Source organism: Fonsecaea pedrosoi, assembly GCF_000835455.1.
Source record: "Fonsecaea pedrosoi CBS 271.37 unplaced genomic scaffold supercont1.5, whole genome shotgun sequence".
In the NCBI taxonomy this organism is placed as follows: Eukaryota; Fungi; Ascomycota; class Eurotiomycetes; order Chaetothyriales; family Herpotrichiellaceae; genus Fonsecaea; species Fonsecaea pedrosoi.
Genome location: NW_013550611.1, coordinates 138,977 through 161,758, shown reverse-complemented (window position 1 = coordinate 161,758; position 22,782 = coordinate 138,977). Strand labels below are relative to the sequence as shown.

The window sequence follows — 22,782 nt, the reverse complement described above, 5'->3', positions numbered from 1 at the left end:
CACACATGGCGATTCGCAGAGTCAGGTGGCTGGGCATGAAGTACTGTAAATCATTGTCAAGCGGACATCTTGTATACCCAACGGAACTGGCCAGAAGATGAGGGAAATTCTTGAACATTATGTACTATACAGCCAAATCATACCTTCAAAAGAGTGTATCGTTTGAGGTAGTCAGGCAAAGAGACATATATTCACCTATGGACAAGTCACAGTGGGCTTCACGGGTCTAGCTGCCATCAATCTGCATCACGTCACTGTCATTGTGATGTTGTCTCCTTGGCGACAGTGACATTTTCTTCATTCCACGAGGCTCGCAGAAACAGATTTCTCTCCCTTGGATCAATCTCTCGCTCCAGCCACTGCGGCTTCATGCTCACAAGCAGCCATTCCCTGCAGAAGTCTTCGCGCCGGCATCAACTGTGGGCACTTGTCCCTTGGCCTCCAACTCCTTCCACCTGAGGAACAGTTTCTGGAAAGCTAGCGGATCCTGAGCGCCAGATACCTCCCACATATCGTTGATCTCGTAGAAGGGCACACCCGAGATGCCCTTCAGATGCGCCTCTTCTGCTTCTTTGTCAACCAACTCCCCGTCCTTGCCAGAAGTCAGGTACTCGGTGATCTCCTCCTTGGTGCCCAGCCCAGCCTCCAATCCCACATCCACCAAGTTGTCCAGGGTGGTGATATCAACTTCCTCCTCGAAATAGCGCCTCCAAAGACCCATCATAACCTTGTTCTGGGAGTCCTCGCCTCCTTTCCCCTGTGCCCAGTGGACAAGTCGGTGTCCGTTCCTCGAAGGCCCGGTCATACCGCCGAATTTGAAGTTGAACCCTTCAGCACGGGCGGTCTGGGTCATCATGGCTTCCATTTGCTTGGCGCGCTCAGGTCCAAATTTTGCAGCGTACATTTCACGCCTAGGGCGCGACGGTGCTGGAAAAGGAGGAGGCGCCGGACCCCTCCCACTGGTCAGCTGCGGCGGTGGGTTGAGATAAAAAGGCAAGTATTTCAGGTGAAAGCTATCATCGGGATACGTCTTCTTGTGTTCTGCAATGGCGCGAGACAGACGCGCATGACCTATGAGGCACCATGGACATACGACGTCACTGGTAATGGTGATATTATAGTTCGTCATTCTAAACAGGGAGGGTCGTGTGTGGCTGAAGAGCATCAAACACAGGCGAGCTACAGGCGTGATGTGGAAGAAAAAGAGGAGTTTGGTTGATGATTTTTTCCCGCCGAACAGGGTGGGAAGAATTGGATTCACACGAAAGACACGAGGGAGGCTTCCGAGGTTGTCACGGTTGTCTATATCTAAGGAAGTCGAGGTTGGATTTGTCAGCCACTTGGAGCGATTGGCTTCGCTTTTCCGAACAACCGGCGAATGAGTCGAGATACCATGACCGCATTTCTCCTTCTTCCTGGACTGGTTGTGTTCCATCAATTCTGGTTGGGCACCCTCATCAAGGATATGAGGTTTCCTGTGCACAGACTAGGCGAGGTGTCGGAGGTATATTATTATGAGCAGATTTGAACATTCAGACGCGGGGTAAAGAGCTTTGTTGAAATTCCATCATTCTCTCTCCCTCTCTACTCGGTAAAGAAGGAAGTGAGTTCTTGGAGATGTAGCCTTGCCATGCACCTCATGTCGCAGGTATCAAGGAGGCTGGACTCGTAGACTTCCCCTGACTTACTGCTAGGCTGTAGTGCAATATTCAGCATTCCCGGAAACCCCGCTGTCTGACATAATCTTAAAAGCTAATGTGGCCCGCAGTTCTGCAAACTTTCTGTCAGACACAAATATAAACTCTTCCTACTAGCTCCCACACAGTTCCAACTCTACTCAAGGTTCAAGGCACCGACTCAGCCTACATCAACTTGTCCACGAGACTTCTATTCGACTATCTCTATCATGTCCCAATTAAATCCTCCTGCACTTTCGAGTCATGGTGGCGATAGTGAAGAAGACGACGAAGACCAATCCTTTGATACGGATCAGTTCTTCCTGACCTCCTCGACAACTGAGAGTTCCGCCTCACATGTGGAGTCAAACATCATGGTAGACATGCCCTTTCGCACATCATGCAGCTCTCAAGGTCAAGCTGATGGTGCTTAGGACTCTGAAAAAGATATGATGGCGTCCCACCGGATCGCTGGCACTGTGGACTTAACTTGCCACAACCCGAGTCGACTAGGCGCCGAGACCACGCCTTTTACTGACGATTATGTCGCGCTTGGATCTGTTCGCCTGATCCGCCCTTCTGAAAATGCGCTCAGTGATAGCTGGAGAATGGTTGGACCCGCGGGAGAAGCTACACATCCTCACCCTTTGCTGAAATTAGGCGAGAAACGGCTATGGATCAGAACTCTCCTGCTTCCACATGTCAACCATCCTGATTGTGCCTCATTGCGGGTCTATGCACTGCCAGAGGATGTCAACCGAAGTACTAGAGGCTCGATCAAGGATCTTAGAAAGGTTCTGAAACTGCTCATTGACTTCATTGACATTTCTCAGGACGCGTGGGATGGTAAATACGACCCGGCTTTGCCCTTGCAGACGTACAAGCAACCAGATGACTTCCAGCAGGAATCCCTCTTTTACATCTTTAATACCTTGTCCTCGCCACAAACTTCCCTTGTTGATGCGGGCTCTTGTGTGCACAGTCAGAGGTCCATGCGTGGCATATTTGACAACCAGATCAACGGCCTACAAACCTCATTATATCCCTACCAGAGGCGGTCGGTGGCCGCGATGCTCCAGAGGGAAATATACCCTTCCAAGTTTCTCGACCCACGAAAGCAGGCCCTCCGAGATCTCAATGGCACAACATTCTATCTAGATGTCTATGAAGGCGTTCTTCTGCGTCATTCTCATCTCTATAGTGAATCTCGTGGTGGCATCCTCGCCGAAACCATGGGCTACGGCAAGACGCTGATATGCATTGCCCTGATCCTAGCAACTAGGGGCCATTATCCTACAATCCCGGAGGGTAGAGTGAACGCAACTGCTGCGGAGCTCAATGCACGAACACCTAGTTTGCTGGACCTGGCAGCAAGAGCGATCAAACAGAATGGTGTGCCGTGGAAAGCCCATTTTGCATGTCTCAAGAAAGAGGGATACCACTTTGACAGCTGCACGGACGCTCTGGCCAAGTATGATGGTGAGTTTGTTGAACCCATCTTCCACCCAACGACGCCGGACCGACGAGGGAAGAAAAGAGAAGATCTCCGAGTGCTGCGCCTTGCATGTACAACACTGTTGATTGTCCCACCTAATCTTCTTGTCCAATGGCAACATGAGATAGAAATGCATACACAAGAAAAGGCGCTTGACGTTTTGGTTCTGGACTCGACCACCAAGGATATACCTCACTGGAGGGAATTGATAAGACATGACATTGTGCTAATCACCAAGTCACGCTTTGAACAAGAATATAGAGATGATGATCTCAATCAAGGGAGACGTTTCAAGGGCCAGGAGAGATTTCGGTCCCAACTAACAGAAGTTCGATGGGTGCGCGTCATTTGCGACGAGGGGCATGGCTTCGCTGGCTCAAGCTATCGAACACATGCAATGGCGATGTTGGACAAGATGTCCATCGAACGCCGGTGGGTCGTGTCTGGCACACCGTCCCACTCGCTTCACGGTGTTGAGGTTAATCTCGCACTCGACGAAACCAACCAAGGCATGGAGGCTTTACGGAGACAATCCATTGAGACGGCCTTGGAACGGAGAAAAGCCACAGATACATCGACGGAAGAACTCAAAGATATGGAACGATTACGCGCTATCGTTGTCAGGTTTCTCAAGGTACAACCCTGGGCAAACCAAAAAGGCTCTGACTACGCCGACTGGAAAAGATATCTCTCTCCTTTCGATGCATCTGGCAAACGTCGTTTTGTACCGGCTCTGCGAACAATTCTCCAGTCCCTCATCATCCGCCATCGGATTGAGGATATCGATGTCGATCTCTGCCTACCTCCATTGCACAACACCACAGTCTATCTGGAACCGAGCTTCTACGACAAACTCAGCATGAACCTTTTCCGGTTGGTTCTGACCTCCAATGCAGTTACTTCGGAAAGGATAGACGAGGACTATATGTTCCATCCCAAGAACCGCAAATCCCTCGATGAGTTGATCATGAACCTCCGCCGATCCAGCTTCCACTGGGTTGGATTCAGCAAACATGACGTGGTCGAGACCTTAAGGGTCAGTCGCAAATACATGGACGAACACCTTGGCCAGATTTCTGGCGAAGACGGGGCATTGCTGAGCGAGGCAATCTTGAATGGTAATCGAGCCCTGAGTGATTCGGGTTGGCATGCTTTCTCGGTCTACCATGAAATCGGCGTATATATCGAAGACTTTCCTGACCATGCTGCCAAATCTTGGGCCTTGGATGGCCAACTCTCAAACCCTGTCCTCCTCGGAACTGTCCAAGCTCGAGAAGTCCAGCAGTATGTGCTGAGCCATCTTGGCTCGGAGGGACCCTTGATGGGTCTTGTTGGAGCAGGACTTCGAGCAATGCGAATGGCTCGTGAACGAGCCACGGAAGAGCAACAAGCCAGAGATAAAGTCCGTTCGAGTTCGACTGGAAAGAAACCTCCCACAGCGGGCGTAATGGAGGAACCCAAGGTCAAAAACCAATCGGCTACTCCGTCTCCTGTCCGCTCTTCAGCGAGAGACATTGCTCCCGAACTTTTCCAATCACCAAGAAAGCGACTATTCATGCCAGATCATCACGTCCTTCCAGCAGCCCTGGCTAAATCGCGTATTGTCGGGTTCACATCTGCGAAGCTCAACTACCTCTGCTCACGAATCTTGACACTCCAGTCAACAGAGAAAATTATCATCTTCTACGACTCGAACAACATCGCTTTCTGGATAGCTGAGGCTCTTGAGCTGCTATCGGTCAAATTCCTCATTTATGCAAACACACTCTCGGTGACGCGCCGCGCAGCATACCTCGCGACCTTCAACCAGTCAGAAGTGTTTCGCGTTCTGCTCATGGATCTCAAGCAAGCCTCTCACGGCCTCCACGTGGCTGCCGCCAGCCGCATATTCATTGTGTCCCCCATCTGGCAGCCCGACGTCGAGTCGCAAGCAATCAAGCGGGCGCATCGCATCGGCCAAACACGCCCTGTCTACGTCGAGACCCTCGTTCTGAGAGGCACCCTGGAGGAGAAGATCCTCAAGCGGCGTCGACAAATGAGCAATGCGGAGCTGGTCAAGGCAGAGAAAAGCCTCCTAGACGACGGCACAATGAACGGGATCATTCGAGGCGAAGGATTTTTGAAGATTGCGGATGATGAAAAGGAGCAGATGAGAGGGGGAAAACTAGACGCGCCTGTCGCGTTGTTCGCGAGACGGGACGATGGCCTTGTCAACACCGACGATGCAGAGGACATCGATCTTATCCTGGGCCTGGAAGACGAGCGTCCCTCGAAGAAGCAGAAAAAGCAAAAGGATATCAAAGGCAAGACGGTGGCTTTTGGACCGAATCCCGTTTCGCCTTCCCCCTCGCCATGGATGCCTGTGCCTGCGCCTGCGCCTGCACTTTCGCGGCGGGCAGGACAACAGAGCCCAGTCTCGATTTTCGGTGTCGGGTCGCAGCAGAACCGTGAAAAGCCAAAGAAGTCGGTTCGCATCGCGGTCGACCTCTCACCACCACCATCCGCATCCGGTGTCGGTGTCGGTGTTGGTGGCTCTGCATAGTGCTGAGTCTTGCGCAGGGCTGGCTTCTTGCTATGGGTAGGTAGGTGTCGGGGAACAATGTCCTACCGTTCCATGGCATAACACACGAAAAGTCACACGGTAGGACGTGCGGGCTTGTTGGAACTGGGGAGATTTCCCCTTGGATTGCAAAGAGAGAGAGACATACACACACACGCATTACGACCTCCACGGGTCTGGATGATGATTACGACGACGAGGCGCGCTTGTCGACATGAAACGCTGGGACGTGTTTTTGTCACGAAAATGAAATAAACGATGGAGAGTTAAGTATCTGTCCTATAATTCTGAACACAAAACTGAATCGAATATGTGACCTGTGCGCAAACAGGCTTTGCAGCTTTGTAGCTCTGACATAGATGCGTCATGCATGTAAGACGTAAGTAGGTATGTACGTGTGCCACGGGGTAGGGATATAGATCTCCTCTACCAGATCTGCACCATACTACCACCACAGGTAACCGATACCTCATGCTCTATTGGCACTCATCAGGTCCCCTCTGTGTGTGCCAGTAGAGATGACATGCCTCTACTCTCTTTTGTCTCATATCGAGACGAAGAAACTCTTTTCACCCTCTCTTGGTTCAACCAAGCACCTCTTCAGAATAGGATCGGCGCACGAGATCCGGATCCTCTCTGGCGTTGCAGGGCTTCGTAAGCTCAGCACGTCGTCTTCTCCGTACTGTCTCCTCGCGGCCTTGAGGGCGTCTCGTATGGCGAAGAAGACTGCACTCCCCATAAACAGAGGAGGTTCCCCTACGCCTCGCGAGCGCTGGATTGTGCGTAGGTTTTTCCATTCTACATCTTTCAGAAGAGACACATTCATGACCTGGGGAATATCCCTAAACCCAGGAATTTTGTAAGCACCAGGCCCGCGCGTGAAGATCTGACCGCTGGCTCTGTGCCAAAGAGATTCCTCGGTGGTGAAGAGACCTTGACCTTGGACGTATGCACCTTCGATCTGGCCGTAGTCTATCGCCGGGTTGATACTTCGCCCAACGTCCATCTTGATGTCTGACCGTAGGCAAGTCCAGTCTCCGGTCAAAGTGTCGATAAGAACTTCACTCGCGGTTACACCCTGCGTGAAGTAAAAGAACATCATTCCCGTGTTCTCTAAGCTTGGGTCAGAAGGGTTCGGGCCCCAAACATATCCGATATCAGGAGTCTTGTAGAAGCCGTTCGCAGAAAGATTGACACGGTCAAAATAGGCCGCATGGGCCAGTTCTTTCATAGTGGCGTTGGGGCCGAACTTTTCGCGATATGGAGCCAGGCGTTCGTTGATTTGCATGCACGCGTTGTAAGCTGCATAGCCATTTAGATCCGATGACGCCGATGCCGCTGTGCTTGAAGCGTTGGCAACAGTGTTTGTCGCCGTCTCTGAGATATGCACATCTGTGAGAGGTACCTGCAGTGCTTCGGCCACGATCATGCAAATCTTGGTGTGTAGCCCCTGGCCCATCTCGGTACCGCCGTGGGCAACGAGGACGGAACCGTCATGGTAGATGTGAACCAGGGCACCGGCTTGGTTGAGGAAGAGGGCGGTGAATGAAATGCCAAACTTTGTCGGAATGATTGCCAACCCCTTCTTTTGCCATTTGTGCGTCGCATTGAACTCATCAACCGCTTTCCGGCGGGCGTCGTAGTCGGCGGATTCTTTGATCTGCTTGTACATCAATGGCACATGCCAATCCTCGAGCGCTTGATTAAAGTGTGTCTCTTCACCGTCTTTGTAGAAATTGATTTCTCGCAACTTGTCGACGGGGATCTTCAGATGGTCTGCGATCTCCTCCATGAACGACTCAGCAATAAACATGCCTTGAGGACCGCCGAAGCCACGGAAAGCACTATTGGAAACAGTATTTGTCTTGCAGAGGCGACCGTCCACGTCCACATTGGCGATGTTGTAGCATCCGTCAATATGCGATAGTGCTCGATCAACAACCGCAGCAGACAGATCTTGGGACCAACCAGCATTGTTGAAGATGTTGGCTTTGAGTGCCTGCAGTTTCCCGTCCTTGTTGACCCCAACTTTCCAAATGCCCAAGAAAGGATGTCTCTGCCCAGAAGTCATGATGTCCTCGTCCCTGTTGAGCATGCATCTGACCGGTCGCTTGACTTTATTTGCCGCAATTGCGCAGATAGTGGCGAGCTGAACAGCTCGAGTCTCCTTGCCGCCAAAGCCGCCACCCAGACGTTTGACCTTGCAGACAATCTTGTTTGATTGAACGCCGAGCACCTTTGCAATGTATGCTTGTGTTTCGGATGGATTCTGAGTACTGCTCCAGATCTCCATCTCTCCGTCTTCCGGCTTTGGAATCGCCAGAGAAGCCTGGGTCTCCAGGTAGAAATGCTCTTGGCCACCCATTCTCGACGTGCCTTCGAAAACAAAATCGCATTCCTTGAATGCTTTCTCCACGTCACCTCTGCGGATATATCTGTAGTGTTCATAGAAGCTTTGCTTCTCGATCGCTTCTTCGATGGTGTAGATGGCTGGTAGCTCCTCATACTGGATCAGCACGGCCCGCGCACCGGCAGCGGCTTGTTGGGCAGTGTTTGCTAGGATCATGCCGATGGGTTGACCGGCCGTAAACACTTCATCTTCGGCAAAGAAAACTTCATCGCAAACAGGAGCACCCCACCAATTCGCTTTTGGATCGGCAAAGTCATTCCTGTCGACCCAGGCAATGACGCCTGGAAGCTGGAGAGCTGGACTTGGGTCGACGTTGATTAGCTTGGCATGTGCTTTGGTTGACAAGACTAGGCAGCCGATAAGCTCGTTTTTCTGCACTGGAATGTCGTCTGTATACTGGGCTTCGCCAGTGCATTGTTTCAATGCGGCCATATGTGGGTGTTCCTTCCCGAGAACTTTCTGCGAATAGGCAACAGACGAATCATGATCCTTCTGGCCTCGCGAAATTTCTCTTTCAATCTCCTCGATGGCCTCTTTGTCCGCACCTTTGCTAGCTTCTTCAATGTTGAGAAGAACATCCTGATAGAAGCGATAAAAGAAACCCAGTGCCAAAGATTTGCGGTACCAAGCCATTCCTCCTGGGACACCGAATGGAAGGTTGAAGTCATGCTCCAATGCGTTCATTACTCCCTCCAGCGTCTGTGGATCTGTAAATGTCTTTCCCACAATATACTCAGACGCCTGCTTGGCCTCGATGGTAATAGGAGCCATGCCCCCGTACACCAGGTTGGCATTCTTTACTTTGTAGTCGTCATCCAGGGCCACTCGCAAACATGCATTGACGATAGCGATATCGTCGTCTTTTCTCTTCGATTGCTTGTAGGATCTGACGTACTCTCCCTTCTCGGCGGTGAGAGGGATCCTCATTGCTGCAATGATAGCGTCTTCTGGCAATGCAGTCACCCGATATCTCTTGAAGAAGCTAGCCATCGGAATCTCGGTAGTTTTGGTGAGAGACTTCGCAATGAGGGTCGAATTCGTGGCAACAAAGACGGGATTGAGATCAGAGATGGGCGACGCCGTCGCCAGATTCCCTGCAGGAGTGCCAACATTTCGGATTTGGCGGCCCGCGAAATACCTGATGGCTTTCTTGATGGCCTTGAATGGCTGGGCCTTGACAGCTCCATAGTGTTTGACAGCTTCGTCACAGATAGTCTCCAGATCCGTCAAGGCAACATTCCCGCCGATCTCTAGATAGTCATCGTGAAAGGAGTACTGTCGAAGTTCCGCAATGTCTCCCACATACACTGACGCCGAATACTGTGCGGCTTTGAATTTGATCTCAATCTGGGTTTCTGTGCTCCCGCCAATCAACTTGGCGCCCGGATAGGCATTCTTGATTTCGAGTAATTGTTGGAGAGTCACAGGTCTATACCATTTCTTCCTCTTATTGCCAAAAGCCAACGGTTTGAAGTCGTGCTTCTTCAGAGCTGGGGGGTATATCAACTCCGTGGACTTGTCGTAATGGATGAAAGATGGAGGCGTGAACTTCTTTTCAACTGCTGCATCCGCACCGTGCGTCTCTCCACTACATGAGCCGCCGTTCTCCATGCAACACCCAGAGCCGCCGTTTGCGATCGACTTGCCACATGCTTTGTTGAAACTCTGAGCGGCGTCCAAGATAGGCCTGTAACCCGTGCATCGACACAAATTGCCATCGAAGTTCTCCTCGATTTCCAGCTCAGATGGTTCGGGGCCATGGTTTCTGAGCAAGGCATACAAGCTCATGACTATTCCTGGCGTGCAGAACCCGCACTGACTTCCACTGGCCATGGCAATTCGTTGTTGTGCAGGATGTGGGTTCTTTGAACTGCCAATGCCCTCGATTGTGATTATATGCTTGCCATCCACGCTGGCCAGAGGAGCCAGACATGCATTGACCGAAGCATGGTATATCTTTTTCGTCGTGGGATTCAATTGGGAGATGACGACGGTGCAAGCACCGCAACCACCTTCTGCGCAGCCTAATTTTGTCCCTGTCAATCCAATTCCTCTTAAATATTCGAGTAATGTAATCTCTGGATCTACCGAGTCCAGCTCGACTTTTGTGCCATTGAGGTAGAAGCGGAGTGTGTCGTCGTAGCTTTCGGTAAGGGACGCGAGCGAAACAACCTTTTCAGCAGTCGCTGCTGGTTCGAGGACGCCAGGCGCCATCTCGACTATACGTGGTCGGCAGGATGATTGAGAATGAGGGAGGGAAAGAAAAGGAATGGAGGTGCCCTGTCAGGTTAGCATTCCAACTCCGGCCTTTTCTATGACTTGGGAGGTAGATGAAGGCAATTAGAGAATTCAAGGGCGAGATCAAATGTCGTACGAAGTCAGCCCGACGAAGAAATGAAGCTGGAAAGACAGGACAGACTTGTTCGAGACTACCAGATCCTTATCAGCCAGTCCCTGAAGCTTTTGGTCAGTGCGGGAGCGATGTATTACATGGCATTGATAGGGAAATGGGACGCGATGGGCGACAATGCACGAATCAGACAGGAGACAATTGCAACCAGACGATATCTCACCAATCTCGTAAAGCCATCTGACGTTCATCGATGCTGTGAGATGGAAGTTCCCTGTGGTGCGAGTGGGCGAATGAAGCGCAGTGGAAATGGTCGACATGGGTCACTCGCCCGCTCAACCCCTCTTCTCCACTCCAGTTGTTGATGTGCGAGCGGCGACCTCCGATAACAACTGGTACGGCACTTACTTTGTTTTTCTCTGTCGCCGTCAATATGATCGGACAACCCCATACCTATCGAGCTATTACCTGATGCCATCAGAATACCCGCTGAAGCCTTTGGGAATCCCGCGAATTTGGAGAGTCGGCGGCCGACAACACGAGCGCTACATTGTTGAAAGACTATGACATACACTTTGCAGCTCGGACAAGAGTCGGGAGCAATGGATCTTGATGGTCAAGAGACAGGAAGGCGACAAGATACAACAACCCCCTACAACGGTGGAATCGACGGCGTCTTTGTTGATCTTTGGGTTCTATCCCAATGCCTCTGAAGGCTGGGTTTCTCTCTGTTACTATGTCTGGCTCTCATCGCCCCTCTGATCGCAGCTCAACGTTCTATCGTACAATGCTCAAGCAAACCTCCTTCTCACCCGGCGGCCGCGGCCGTCAGAACTCATGCCATGAGCACACGATGCATTTGCCACATTCCATTGACTTGCTCGACGTTGTAAAAGCGCTCTGGCACCTTGAAATTGCCCCATTCACCTGTCAGTTGCATGCACAGGTAGGTCAATACCTCCTCCCTCCAGCTGCCCGACATGACTAGCGCCGAGCGAATCATTTCCATCGCTCTCATACAACTGTCCTCGGCCAATGGCTTGCCTACCGACAAGATGCGCTGAATGTGGTAGTTGAAAACTTGCCGGTCGGAGTGCGGCGTCATGTCATCGGGAAAGATAATCTGTAACACCGCAGCACCTGTTCCGCGCACCGAATTCCACTGCTCTTGTGTCGGCTGCACTATGCTGTCGTCAAGCATCTCGACGTCGTTGAAGATGAAGAAGTCAGCATCCTCCATCGCGCGGTATACCGCCTGTCTGTGACGCTCGACCATGTCATGGTATTGGCCAAAAGTGTAGGGACGCTTGGGGAGTTGTTTGGGGCGAATTGTGTTCCGGTCGATCGGTCCCTTGATCTTGTTCCTTCCGCATTCCATGGCCCAGTGGCGTTGAATGTCGTCGTACAGGTGCTGCTTTCTGCAGTAGCGGGTGAAGCTGTCAGTGCCACAGGCAGGGCAGATGACTACGGCGCAATCTAATATATTACCCAAGGTTAGCATGGCTTCCATGTTGGAATTTGACCTCAGCCGCGTCAGGTCGCAACACGAACTCACCCCAGCAACTTGTCATGTTCCGACAGTCGGGTTTCAAACACCGCAGACGTGGATCAAAGCTGTCGAACTTGAACGCAGCAGGAGGGTGTTGAGGCCCCTGGTCCACAGGCTGGGAACGCTGCTGCAAACTCTGGGTCAGTGATCAGCCAAATGACACAAAGGATTAAGAGCATACCTCGCGGGAGACCGATTCAGTCAAAGTGGTTGTGGTGTTGTTGTCTTCCTTCTTGGTATGTCCTTTGCCCTTTGTATCAAGAACTGCATCATCATCTCCACTTTTTTGGATCCCTTGTTGACCTTTGCTAGAAGAATCCTCGGCGACATCTTTATTGGAGAAATCTGCTGGAGTTACCGTTCGGTCAGAATCACTCGAACGTCGAGAAATAGTATCACCGAGGCCCCTTCCCAGCCCTTCGGTTGTTCGAGCCTGACGGAGTTCCTCGTCTTTAGCCTTCCGCTTCACTTTCATCGAGGTAGGAACGTTCGAATTCTCCGTAGGACTGCCTCCATCATGCTGGACAGCAGACGCTGATGGTGGTATATCGGTCGGTGCGTCGAGTTTGGCGTCTGCCATCTTGTCCACGATCTCAGACAAGCTCTTGTCTCCTGGGCTTTCGTTTGCCTGCGTCTGGTCCAGAGGTGCCGTCTTTTTCTGCGGTTTCTTTCTGGTTGACCGCTTCTTTTTGCCCTTCTTTGTGGAACTGGCCTGCATATTCACAGTGGAATCTGGGATCGACCGTTTGACCATTGTGCTTGATGAGGAAGAAGAACCAGAAGATGACGAAGACGAAGATGTGGCTGGTCGTGAATGGGAGTTATCTGAGCGTGAACAAGAATTTGGACTGGCAGAAACATTGTGTTCACTGCCATCATGCGCCGAGACGACAGAATCACTAGGGGTGAGCGTTCCCGGAGCAGCGGGAGTTCCTTCATCATCATCAATCACGGTCGAATTCATGTAAAACTCCCCTCGTCTGATTGTTTCCACCAAAATGACTGCCTCTGTTCGCCTGCCAGGTTCATTGATGAAATAACGGGCTTCCGAAAAGATTCGCATTGCCGTCATAATAGCCACAGCCATATCTTGCTGCATGGAGTCAGCCTGAAGGATTCGCTCATCGGAACGGACTTTCAACACTTACAATTGGTGCTGCACTAGTGCGAAACCACGAGCGCAAAAAATCTCGGTGTTTGATTTTGACGAACAGCTGCCACGAACATTTGGCCCGGTTTACGCCTATGTCGAAAGTATGATGGCGGTATCTGACAAGACCTGCTGATAGCATTGTCTTATCGATGATGATCAGCGTCTCCTCCTCCAGTCCAGCAAAGAGAAGCTGGTTTCCTTTTGAATCTGTCATGGAGAACGGTGGTAATGGGCCACCCTCAGCCTTGACCCTGGTTTGATACTCTTTGCGGAGGGGAGCTAGCTCTTCGTTCTGGGTGGTCCAATTTAATTCTTGGACTCCTTGGATGCCCATGGGCATCGTTTCTCGTCCAAATGACCCTTTGTCGTCGAAACTCTTGAAGAGCTGCTCCGCGATGACACTTGCTATACCCAGTGCTTTTGTGTCTGTCTGGAATAATAGGAATATCTTCTGGCAAAAGCCAGCAAGGACTTGTTCGGCATCCCTACCCTGAAATAAATCGCCCAGAGCGCGAGTCACAGCAACCAGCTCCTCATCCTGCACGCCGACTGTGTGAACCCGTGACCCTTTCGAGGGCCACAGGAGTTTTGAATCTTTCAAGGACGAAGAGGTGTGAGCCACAAATGCGTGGGAGTGCCTCAGAGTGTGTTGCGTGGTTTCGTCCTGCTGTTCGGACTTGTTGTCTGACCTGCCAGTGGTGAAATACATCAGCATGCGTCTCGTGATGACTCGGAGAGCTGCTTACGCGCTTGACATTGCCAGAGAGCGAGGCCGGCATGGACCTCTTTGAGAAGAGCTTCTGTCTGCAGTTCTTTACAAAAGACGCGGTTTCAGTGCTTTGGAGGCACGGAGTTGCGGTTTAGGTTGTGAATGAGATTCATCACAGTCGGCTAACAGGCCGAGAAAACAACATAGGCCTTTGAAGAGTACCGGCACGAAATGGACACGTGCTCTGAATTTCTTAAGGTGCACATCGCTGCAGTGGTTACGAGTGCCCCAGGTCATGAGAAATCGGTATATTTTGTGAACGCATATATTCGGAAATCGAGAGAAAGCTAGTGGCCTCACGGTTCGGTATTGCTGGTTAATTTTGCACAGTGCTCTATCCTTTACACTAGCTAGGCACTTTCAACCTACATCAGTGCTGGAGTTTTCTTTGTTTCTGGCCAAAGCACTGGGACGCTGTTAGATTTATTGAGCACAAAGCCCTCCTCAAGACACGGACGAGAGTTTAGTGCACAGGAATATCCCAATGTCGTGGAGACAAGTGGGCTGCTTGTTAGGTGACGCGCCATACGATGCGTTGTCCATCAAAATATAGTTGATTGTGTTGCGAAGCGAGTAACAACGTTGGAACCAGGCTGCCCACTAGCTTTGTTACTTCCCAAGGCTGAGAAGTTTGGTATGTACCTCTTTACGGTTAGTCCAAGCACGTGATCTTGACCAAATTCAAAGCCCCCACCTGCGCCAGAAAGTGGCTGCAGCGCCTGGGTTTTTCTGACCTGAAACTCATAGCACCAACATCCACCTCGTTGGTTCTGAATAAGATTTCTTTTTCGACTGCGTGCTCTTTTACCCTAGTTTGTCTCTGGTTGTTGCGACCTGACATTTTTTGCACTCTTGCACATTCAAGGTTGATGGCAGACCTTAGCAATATCCTCGCCGCGCTGGCGGCACAGAGGCAAGGTAGCACTCCGCAAACCGCTCCCCCTCCACCTGTTCCTGGTGCCTCTTACCCTCCACCTCAATACGCCACTCCCCCCGGCAGCGCACCGCCCTACGGACTCCCTCAGCCCATACACTCCGGGAGTGTCGACTTGACCAACATAAAGCCAGTCAGCTCCGGCTCTGTCAGCATTGCCGATGCTGTCGCCAAAGCTCGGGGCATCGCTGCCGAAAAGGGCATCTCTTATGATCCTAGTAGACGTATGTTCTACCGGTCCAAACGTTTGAGGCGCCAACTGACAGTTTTTTTTTCTAGCACCTATGAACCCATCAGATCTTCGCACTGGAAGTAGAACGTACCGACGCTCAAGGTCACCCTCTCGGTCTCCCCCCCACCGCGAGGGCTATCGCGATGCCTACAATACTTACAGGGATGAACGACGCGGGAACGAGCGCGGTTACAATAGAGAGCGCTCCTTTTCTCCAAGAGGCGGACGTTATTCTCCTGGGCGATATCGAGATGATCGCTCACCTGGGCTTGACCGAGGAGGTGAAGGCGAATCAGAAATTCTACCTCTCGACAAAGGTGTGGTAGGTCTTATCATCGGACGTTCTGGAGAAAATCTACGCAGAGTCGAAAACACAACAGGCGCTCGGGTACAATTCATGGATGGACCCGAAGTGCCTGGACCTCAACGGCACTGCAGGATATCTGGCAGTCGAACGGCCCGGACAGCGGCCAAGGCCGAGATTTTCAGGATCATTGACGACAACGAAGTTGTGAAGAGGGGTCAGGACAAGCCCCGCACCAACCAAACCAAGGTCACGAGTACCAAAGAAGGCGACAGCCTTCAAATGATGGTCCCCGATCGCACCGTGGGTTTGATTATCGGTCGAGGAGGAGAAACTATTCGAGATTTACAAGATCGAAGTGGATGCCATGTCAACATCGTTGGAGAAAACAAGAGCGTGAATGGTATGCGACCGGTCAATCTGATTGGCAGTGCGTCGGCACAGCAATATGCAAGAGATTTGATCCTTGAGATTGTAGAGAGTGATCAGAAAGGTATCAGCATCAAAGATCTCCACCGTGAGCGAGAGGACTCGCACGGCAAGATTAACGATAGTATCGTTGTACCCGGCGAAGCGGTGGGTATGATCATCGGCAAAGGTATGTTTCCGCTTACCAGCTTGAAGTGCAACGTCTGACTAATCTCCCTGTAGGGGGTGAGTCCATCCGTGACATGCAGAATCAAACAGGGTGTAAGATCAATGTCTCGCCTGCTGCTGGACGAGATATTGAACGCGAAATTGGTCTTATCGGTAGCCGGCACGCCATTGATGCCGCCAAACGTGCGATCATGGAGAAAGTCGACGTTGTGGTAGGTGGTTCCCCTGGGCGTGACACTTGGTGGTGCATATTTACTAATTTGGTTCAGCGTGCTCGGACACAAGCTCGTGAACGTGAAAGTCGCGACGACTATACGGACAGGTATTCCGGACAGCAGCCTGTGTATCCTCCCGCTGCCGGTGGTATTGCCCAAGGCGTTGCACCACCCCCAGCGGCAGGGGAGGCAGACCCATATGCTGCATATGGTGGCTACCAGAACTACCTTCAGATGTGGTATGCCGCCATGGCAGCTCAACAACAAGGTGGCCAAGGTCAAGGTGAGCAACGATGAGGCGCGTTGAGTGGACCAAGCGTGACCTGGCTCGTGAACGGAATTCCGACGCCGCTGCTGGATGACCTCTGAACTCCCTCGACGACCATGCTTTCGCCTCTTCGACGTCCGGATGACTGCTCACCGAACTGTCTTGGCCAGCTTTCGCACATGCTTGTGACTCACCTGATCCGGAATCAACGTCGGCCTTGCAAAGCTTCGCATGATATCGCTGTACACTTACACACGTCTTTGTTGGTGTGAATCGCCGCCTCCTTCGCGCCCTGACTATTATTCGCACTTGGGCCCTCGACCAAGTTTCCCGTGCCCGCCATTTACAGGTCTGTGAGCCAACTGCAATGGAGCAGAGTGTCTTCCGTTGCCAGACATGAGGCTGTGCTGGGTCTACTTCTTACACAGACGATGAGCCGGCCGAGATGATGTACGACCTCTCCATATTACAGGGAATGACGTGGGTGTGCTAGTGACGTTCGACGCCTCGCATTGTCGATCAACATAGCTTCAAGTTAACATAGGGGGGTCGGGTTTCTGCGCATGAGATATTCGACTTCTACTGTGCAAGCACCGTAGGTACCAACTGTTGCATGCAGCCCTCGTCGCGTGGCTGATACAGTGGGAGGATGGAAGATCAATGCAAGAAGAGCCACTAGGACTAAAATAGTAAAGCTCACAGAGATCTGAATTAAGCAATGACATCACCGTGGCTGCTGCCCCGCTTCCCTAAACGCCACAGGAAAAACAAGTTGCCGATTCCGTGGCTGATTTCCTCCGAAACTTGGACGATCATTTAAAACCCTGCTTCTCGTCTCACCTTGTCGTCGATTGTTTTCCTCTCGATAGGCACCATTTGAGAATATCGGATTGCTTCGTCGGTGTCTCCCTTCCCAGTCTTGCACCACCACCTCCTCCTGCGCTGCGTCCGTCGGTCTACGCCTGATTACGTCCTCGGCGGCAATTCATGTTCTCCGAGTTACGTCACTACCATGACGGGTCCTTGCGGTGCTGGAACGGGGTGTTGGTGGCAGCTGGGGAGATGGCGAGGCAATCTGAAGAGGAGTCTACTGCGCCATCTTGTTTCAATATCGGTGACCACGTGCGAGCGCGTGTCGGACGTGGAAGCAGCGTCAATGAGATGGTTGGTGGGCGCTTCTTCAGCCTGGTGGCGCTATTTCTGGACTGCGCGCCAATTTTGAGTCTGGAAACATCACCACCAGCCGATATGAATCCTGCAGCACCACATGCGGCAACTCTTTTGAAACACGCTCAATCTATGTCTGAAGGTTCAGAAGAGCCTCTTGTAACATGTTGGTGGTGCGCCCCGCAACATGGGGGTCGAGGTCGATGGGAAAAGCGGTACGTACTGGCAGAATTCTGTTCACCATTTCTATTGAGTCTTATTGTTCTTATTGTTCTACTCCCTCTGTCACCATCCTTTGTGTATTGTTCTCCATTCACTTTGACTCTCTGTTGCTGGCTGCTGCTTCTTTCTTGCATGTCACGAATCTCCTTTGTTTGTGTCATAAATAGCATTCTCTCTGCCTCAAGTCTTGATGACTGCCTTTGTCAATTAACCTGCCTTGTCACTTGTATCACCACCTTCTTGACCGACTCGGTTTCCTTCTCTTCTCCCGAAATTCCGTCTACTTCCACATATCGAAAAAGACCTTCAAGTCGACCCACATACTTACTTGAACTCGGATATTAGATAATTTCCCGTCGATCTCTGCACCATGTCTGCCCCGTCGGCCCTTGTGGCTGGCGTTCCTCCATCCATGCCTGCCGGCAGCCATGAGATACGAGACTACTACTCCGACCAAGGCCCACCTCGGCCGCTACCACACACTGCACCATCCATCACACCCTACCTTGGCCTCCGGGCTCGATTATCACAGATATGGCTCAATCGATGGACCATTCTCCTCCTACTTGTTCTGGCTCGCACCCTCATCGCAATCTCGGGGATTGACAGCAATCTGGGTTCTGCACGACGCGAAGCACTGTCTGCCTGTTCCGACGTCGAGTCAATGGGGTCCGCCATGGCTTCTATGCCTCACTACATGTCTCAGGGCGTGAACGAAGTGGCGGCCTCCGGGATCGAAAAGTCGGTCAACGGTCTGATTCAGATGACCACCATGAGTGTCACGGCAGTGGAAGAGATTGTGGTCTTCGTGATAGGCATGATGACCAACACCTACCTTTGTCTGATCACTTTTGCTGTCAGCGGCAGCTTGCACTCCGTCATCGGAACCCTCGACTCTGCTCAAGATGGTCTCAACAAACTCACCCAAAATCTCGGGAACGACTTGTCGGGCGCTGTCAAAACGTTCGAGGATGCCTACAACAGTTTTATCGGTAAACTCGAGAGCTTTATTGCCTTCGGACAAACTGTTGACCAGCCGACTCCTCTCAATCTCACCTCCGAAATGAATTCGCTGAAAAATCTCAAACTACCAGCCAACCTTGACGCCGACCTGCAGAAACTCAACAACTCTATTCCTACTTTTGCCCAGGTCAAGAATTTTACAGAAAGCATCATCCGCCTACCCTTTGAAGAAGTCAAACAGCTCATGAACGAATATATGGGCAACTATACCTTCAACAGATCCTTGTTCCCGGTCCCCGCAAAAGAACAACTTACATTCTGCAGTGACAACGACGGGATCAATGACTTCTTTGACGGGCTGGTCGATGTGGCTGCTCTCGCACGCAGAATTTTCATTGGCGTGCTGCTTACCTTAGCACTCCTCGCTATGGTCCCAATGGCGTGGCGCGAAATCAAGCGATGGCAGAAAATGCAACAGCGCAGTCAATTGATCAATTCTGACGCTCGTGACCCTTTGGAAGTTGTCTACCTGGTCAGCCGCCCTTACACCTCGGCAGCTGGAATCAAGCTATCCAACACATTCCAGTCTCAGCGCAAGAAGGACCTGGTTCGTTGGGTCGTTGCATACGCCACCTCTGATGCTGCCTTGTTTGTGCTCGCTCTCGCCATAGCAGGTTTGTTCTCTTGTGCCTGTCAAGCTATGCTGCTCCATGCTCTGGAAAAGGAAGTCCCAGACCTCACGAATCAGGTGGGCGCCTTTTCTGACAAAGTGGTTGCGCAGCTCAACAACGCATCCGAACAATGGGCTATTGGCACAAATGCAGCGATTGCCGCCACAAGCAAGGACATCAATCAAAATATGCTGGGTTGGGTCAACACATCCACGAATGCAATCAATGACACACTGAACACATTCGTGGATGAAACGACAAAGGTTCTCAACACCACGTTTGGCGGGACTATATTGTACGACCCCATCATGGAAGTTCTTAACTGTCTGATCTTGCTCAAGATCCAGGGAATCGAAAAGGGCCTCACTTGGGTTCATGATAATGCGCACATCGACTTTCCCCTACTTCCGAACGACACTTTCAGCCTCGGCGCCGTCGCCAGCCTGGCGGACTCGAGTAACCCCTCTGACTCTTTCCTCGCGAGTCCAGGGGACACCACAAGCGACAAGATTTCCGAGGCCGTCGCAAGATTTATCGATGAAGTGGAGGATACAATCCGGACGGAAGCAATCATTTCAACCGTCATTCTGCTTGTCTGGGTTTCAGTTGTGCTTATGGGCATCGTCCGAGCGCTGATGCTTTGGGGTAGACGTGATAAGGTTCGTGGCGAAGGCGGTGCGCCAGCATTCCCCTCGAGCCTTGGAACAAGTAGTGGCTCTCGCTTTGACGATCAGGGGCGACATGCTGAATTTGTGGACATCCCACTAGGCAATGTCAACAATCCACGACCAATGTCACCGGCGCCACAGTACACTCCCCCCAAGTACATTCCTCCAGAGAAAGCCGAAGCATTTGAGGAGAACTATCAAGACTCCAAGGTGGGATTTGCGAGGCATCGAGTGTACCAAGAGTCGGAGCAGTCGCAGATGGATAGCAAACATGGAAGCATCTGGAATAGAGCCTGAGATGAAAACACGGAATGAGCATTTGCATTGTCGGTACTACGACCGCCCGAAAAAAGAAATTGAGATAGGTGCGACAATCACTTTGAGCACCAGAAAACCTTCACGTTACGTTCAACCGGACGAATCTGTCACGAGTTGCGGCGCAGTGGAGATTAATGGAACACGTGTGGAAGAATAATGGAATTCCGATTGAATAACATCAGTGATGAAAGAGCATAAAGGGTGGCATTGGTAATGCGCGTGTGATGTTGAATGACGATATGCTTTGTGGAGGACATCTTCTTTGTCACAGCTTGATCACCGCCCGGGCACAATATCGCAATGAAAGAAAGAAACAAGGAAGATGCCCGGGCATTTACTTTTCAAGCAACAGCAAAGACGATTGATTTCCTCAAGGTCAGCACCGAGGGACTCGAGTTCCTTCCCTGCCCCTTCTCCGGTGGCGCAGCGTGGTTCTTTCGTCCTTTGGTCGAGAGATACCCTGTTCTGTTCTCCGCCGACCTTCCGATAGCCCTTCATCCCTACAGTGGCTGTCGCGCCTTGTCACAACTCTATGACAGGGTGTCAAGCAAGGCTTTCGGTGCTGCGATCAGAACACTGTGCCGGTTTATCGCAGCCGGAGTCGCGTGATGGAGTGGAATTATAAGTCTTTTCGATCTATATACCCTTGATTCTTCTCGTTCAAGAGGGGAATCGCAAGTGGTATCTCGAGGACGAAGCAGGTCTTGCACGGGACGTTCGGATACATGTTGGTTTTAGAGCCCCCTTCATCCTTCTTGGATGTTGTTGTGTAGGCTCTTCCAACCCGGACCCCTTTTTGTTGTTGAGCTATGGTCTCGAGGGATATCTCATGGATTGCTGTTGATGTGTGCTTGGATGTTGAGGCCCTCGTTCGTTGTCGCAGTTCAGCCTTTCCCTTTTGTCGCCTCGGAGACTTTGCGTTTCAACCGCAGTCACTGTCTCTTCACTGATCTTCGGAGAAAGTCGAAAGCAGTCACTTCGGTGAGATGGCAAGATGGAACGGACCTGACCTCAACACGAATGAGCTCGCCTTCGAAGTGATGTCTGGCATGCTGCTTTCCACAGGACTCGGCTGTGTACGTCAACTCATGATTGGGCTCTCAATGCATGTCTCCCACGAGCCAGTCATACAGTCGGGGTTTGCGAGAGGTCAGCACGCCATTGACGTCACTTTGAAGAAGGCTCCCTCTTCCATATCCCTCTGGTGGATCGGATTCCAGCATGCAGCATCCGATTTCGCCGGTATGCAGAGGTTTGTGGTGAGAGGGGGCGGGCTTGTGAGCTTCGCTCCGAGTCCCCCATCCTCAACACTCGAAAAGAAAAGAAAAAAGACCCAAAAAAAGAACCAAGCCGTGGGCTGGATTCGAATCATCTGGATTGTTATCGATTTGCGTTGCTCTGTCCTGCCAGAGCTACGAAGAGGCAGGAAGACAAGTCAAGGATGGTCATGCAATTAGATAGCAGCCTAGGGATAGATACCGAAATAACAGGATTCAGCCCGACACCTGTGAGGTTTCTCTCTGTTTTGTTGTTTGTTTGTTCCTCTCTACGGTTCCCTTGCTCTCTGTAGGATATTATTCTTGCTCTTTTCTGCCTTGTAAAGCTCTTTCTCCCGATTGGGCAGGAGGCGGTGCTACTCAGAATTAATGCCTGACGTGGCGCGTGGACGTGAAATCAGCCTCATTTCCACCACTTCACCTCTTCTGCTTTCTCCTTGTTTCTCTTTCTCCCTCTCTTTCCTCCATCATCCAGAATTCATCTCGCTCTTCAAATATCATCCTCTTCATACACCAGCGACCAATTTGCAGTCAGAGGCCTCAAGCCAGGGGTTATAGGGCGAGTGCCCTGCTACTTTCTCGTATAAGGCTGAGTATTCAAAGGCGGCAATCTACTCTCCCTCCACAGCGGAGAGCTCAAGTTCGGAAGTATGGAAGCATTGGTCGCCTTTGGGCTGGCATGTAACGTGATTCAGGTCGTTGATGCTTCGCGGAAAGTCTACGAAATCTTCGCGCAACTTCGCAAACTTGGTACAACAGCAAGGGCCGACGAGCTGCGAGACAGCACTCAGTACCTACTGAAATGTCACAACTCTCTGCAGGACTCATTGTCAAATGCCTCCAAATTCCCGCTCCTAGAGAGTGGGGTGGATCTTGCCAAGCTGAGCAGAAGTTGTATCGAGGCAGCAAAAGATCTCGAGGATGAGCTGCAAAAGATCACGGGTTAAACCTGGTTCTAGCAGGCTTTCCGCCTGGACCAAAACT

General features: G+C 51.4%; 7 protein-coding genes across 7 annotated transcripts; 4 read left to right on the top strand and 3 right to left on the bottom strand.

Moving 5' to 3' along the window:
• Positions 1-373: 373 nt before the first annotated feature.
• Z517_07526 (uncharacterized protein) lies at positions 374-1,129 on the bottom strand (the record flags this gene model as incomplete). Its single annotated transcript, XM_013426047.1, has 1 exon — positions 374-1,129. The coding sequence occupies one exon, from the start codon at positions 1,127-1,129 to the stop codon at positions 374-376; it is 756 nt and encodes a 251-aa protein (XP_013281501.1).
• A 777-nt stretch (positions 1,130-1,906) lies between these two features.
• Positions 1,907-5,713, top strand: Z517_07525 (uncharacterized protein; the record flags this gene model as incomplete). Its single annotated transcript, XM_013426046.1, has 2 exons — positions 1,907-2,053; positions 2,111-5,713. The coding sequence occupies 2 exons, from the start codon at positions 1,907-1,909 to the stop codon at positions 5,711-5,713; spliced, it is 3,750 nt and encodes a 1,249-aa protein (XP_013281500.1).
• Positions 5,714-6,275: 562 nt separating this feature from the next.
• Positions 6,276-10,355, bottom strand: Z517_07524 (xanthine dehydrogenase; the record flags this gene model as incomplete). The annotated part of the gene is made up of 1 exon (XM_013426045.1): positions 6,276-10,355. One exon carries the CDS (start codon positions 10,353-10,355, stop codon positions 6,276-6,278), a length of 4,080 nt encoding a protein of 1,359 aa, XP_013281499.1.
• A 971-nt stretch (positions 10,356-11,326) lies between these two features.
• Positions 11,327-13,950, bottom strand: Z517_07523 (uncharacterized protein; the record flags this gene model as incomplete). Its single annotated transcript, XM_013426044.1, has 5 exons — positions 11,327-11,967; positions 12,047-12,164; positions 12,222-13,133; positions 13,189-13,882; positions 13,940-13,950. The coding sequence occupies 5 exons, from the start codon at positions 13,948-13,950 to the stop codon at positions 11,327-11,329; spliced, it is 2,376 nt and encodes a 791-aa protein (XP_013281498.1).
• An 881-nt stretch (positions 13,951-14,831) lies between these two features.
• Z517_07522 (uncharacterized protein) lies at positions 14,832-16,541 on the top strand (the record flags this gene model as incomplete). Its single annotated transcript, XM_013426043.1, has 4 exons — positions 14,832-15,120; positions 15,176-16,030; positions 16,084-16,241; positions 16,299-16,541. The coding sequence occupies 4 exons, from the start codon at positions 14,832-14,834 to the stop codon at positions 16,539-16,541; spliced, it is 1,545 nt and encodes a 514-aa protein (XP_013281497.1).
• A 1,730-nt stretch (positions 16,542-18,271) lies between these two features.
• Z517_07521 (uncharacterized protein) lies at positions 18,272-20,500 on the top strand (the record flags this gene model as incomplete). Its single annotated transcript, XM_013426042.1, has 1 exon — positions 18,272-20,500. The coding sequence occupies one exon, from the start codon at positions 18,272-18,274 to the stop codon at positions 20,498-20,500; it is 2,229 nt and encodes a 742-aa protein (XP_013281496.1).
• A 1,948-nt stretch (positions 20,501-22,448) lies between these two features.
• Positions 22,449-22,745, top strand: Z517_07520 (uncharacterized protein; the record flags this gene model as incomplete). Its single annotated transcript, XM_013426041.1, has 1 exon — positions 22,449-22,745. The coding sequence occupies one exon, from the start codon at positions 22,449-22,451 to the stop codon at positions 22,743-22,745; it is 297 nt and encodes a 98-aa protein (XP_013281495.1).
• Between the last annotated feature and the right edge of the window lie 37 nt (positions 22,746-22,782).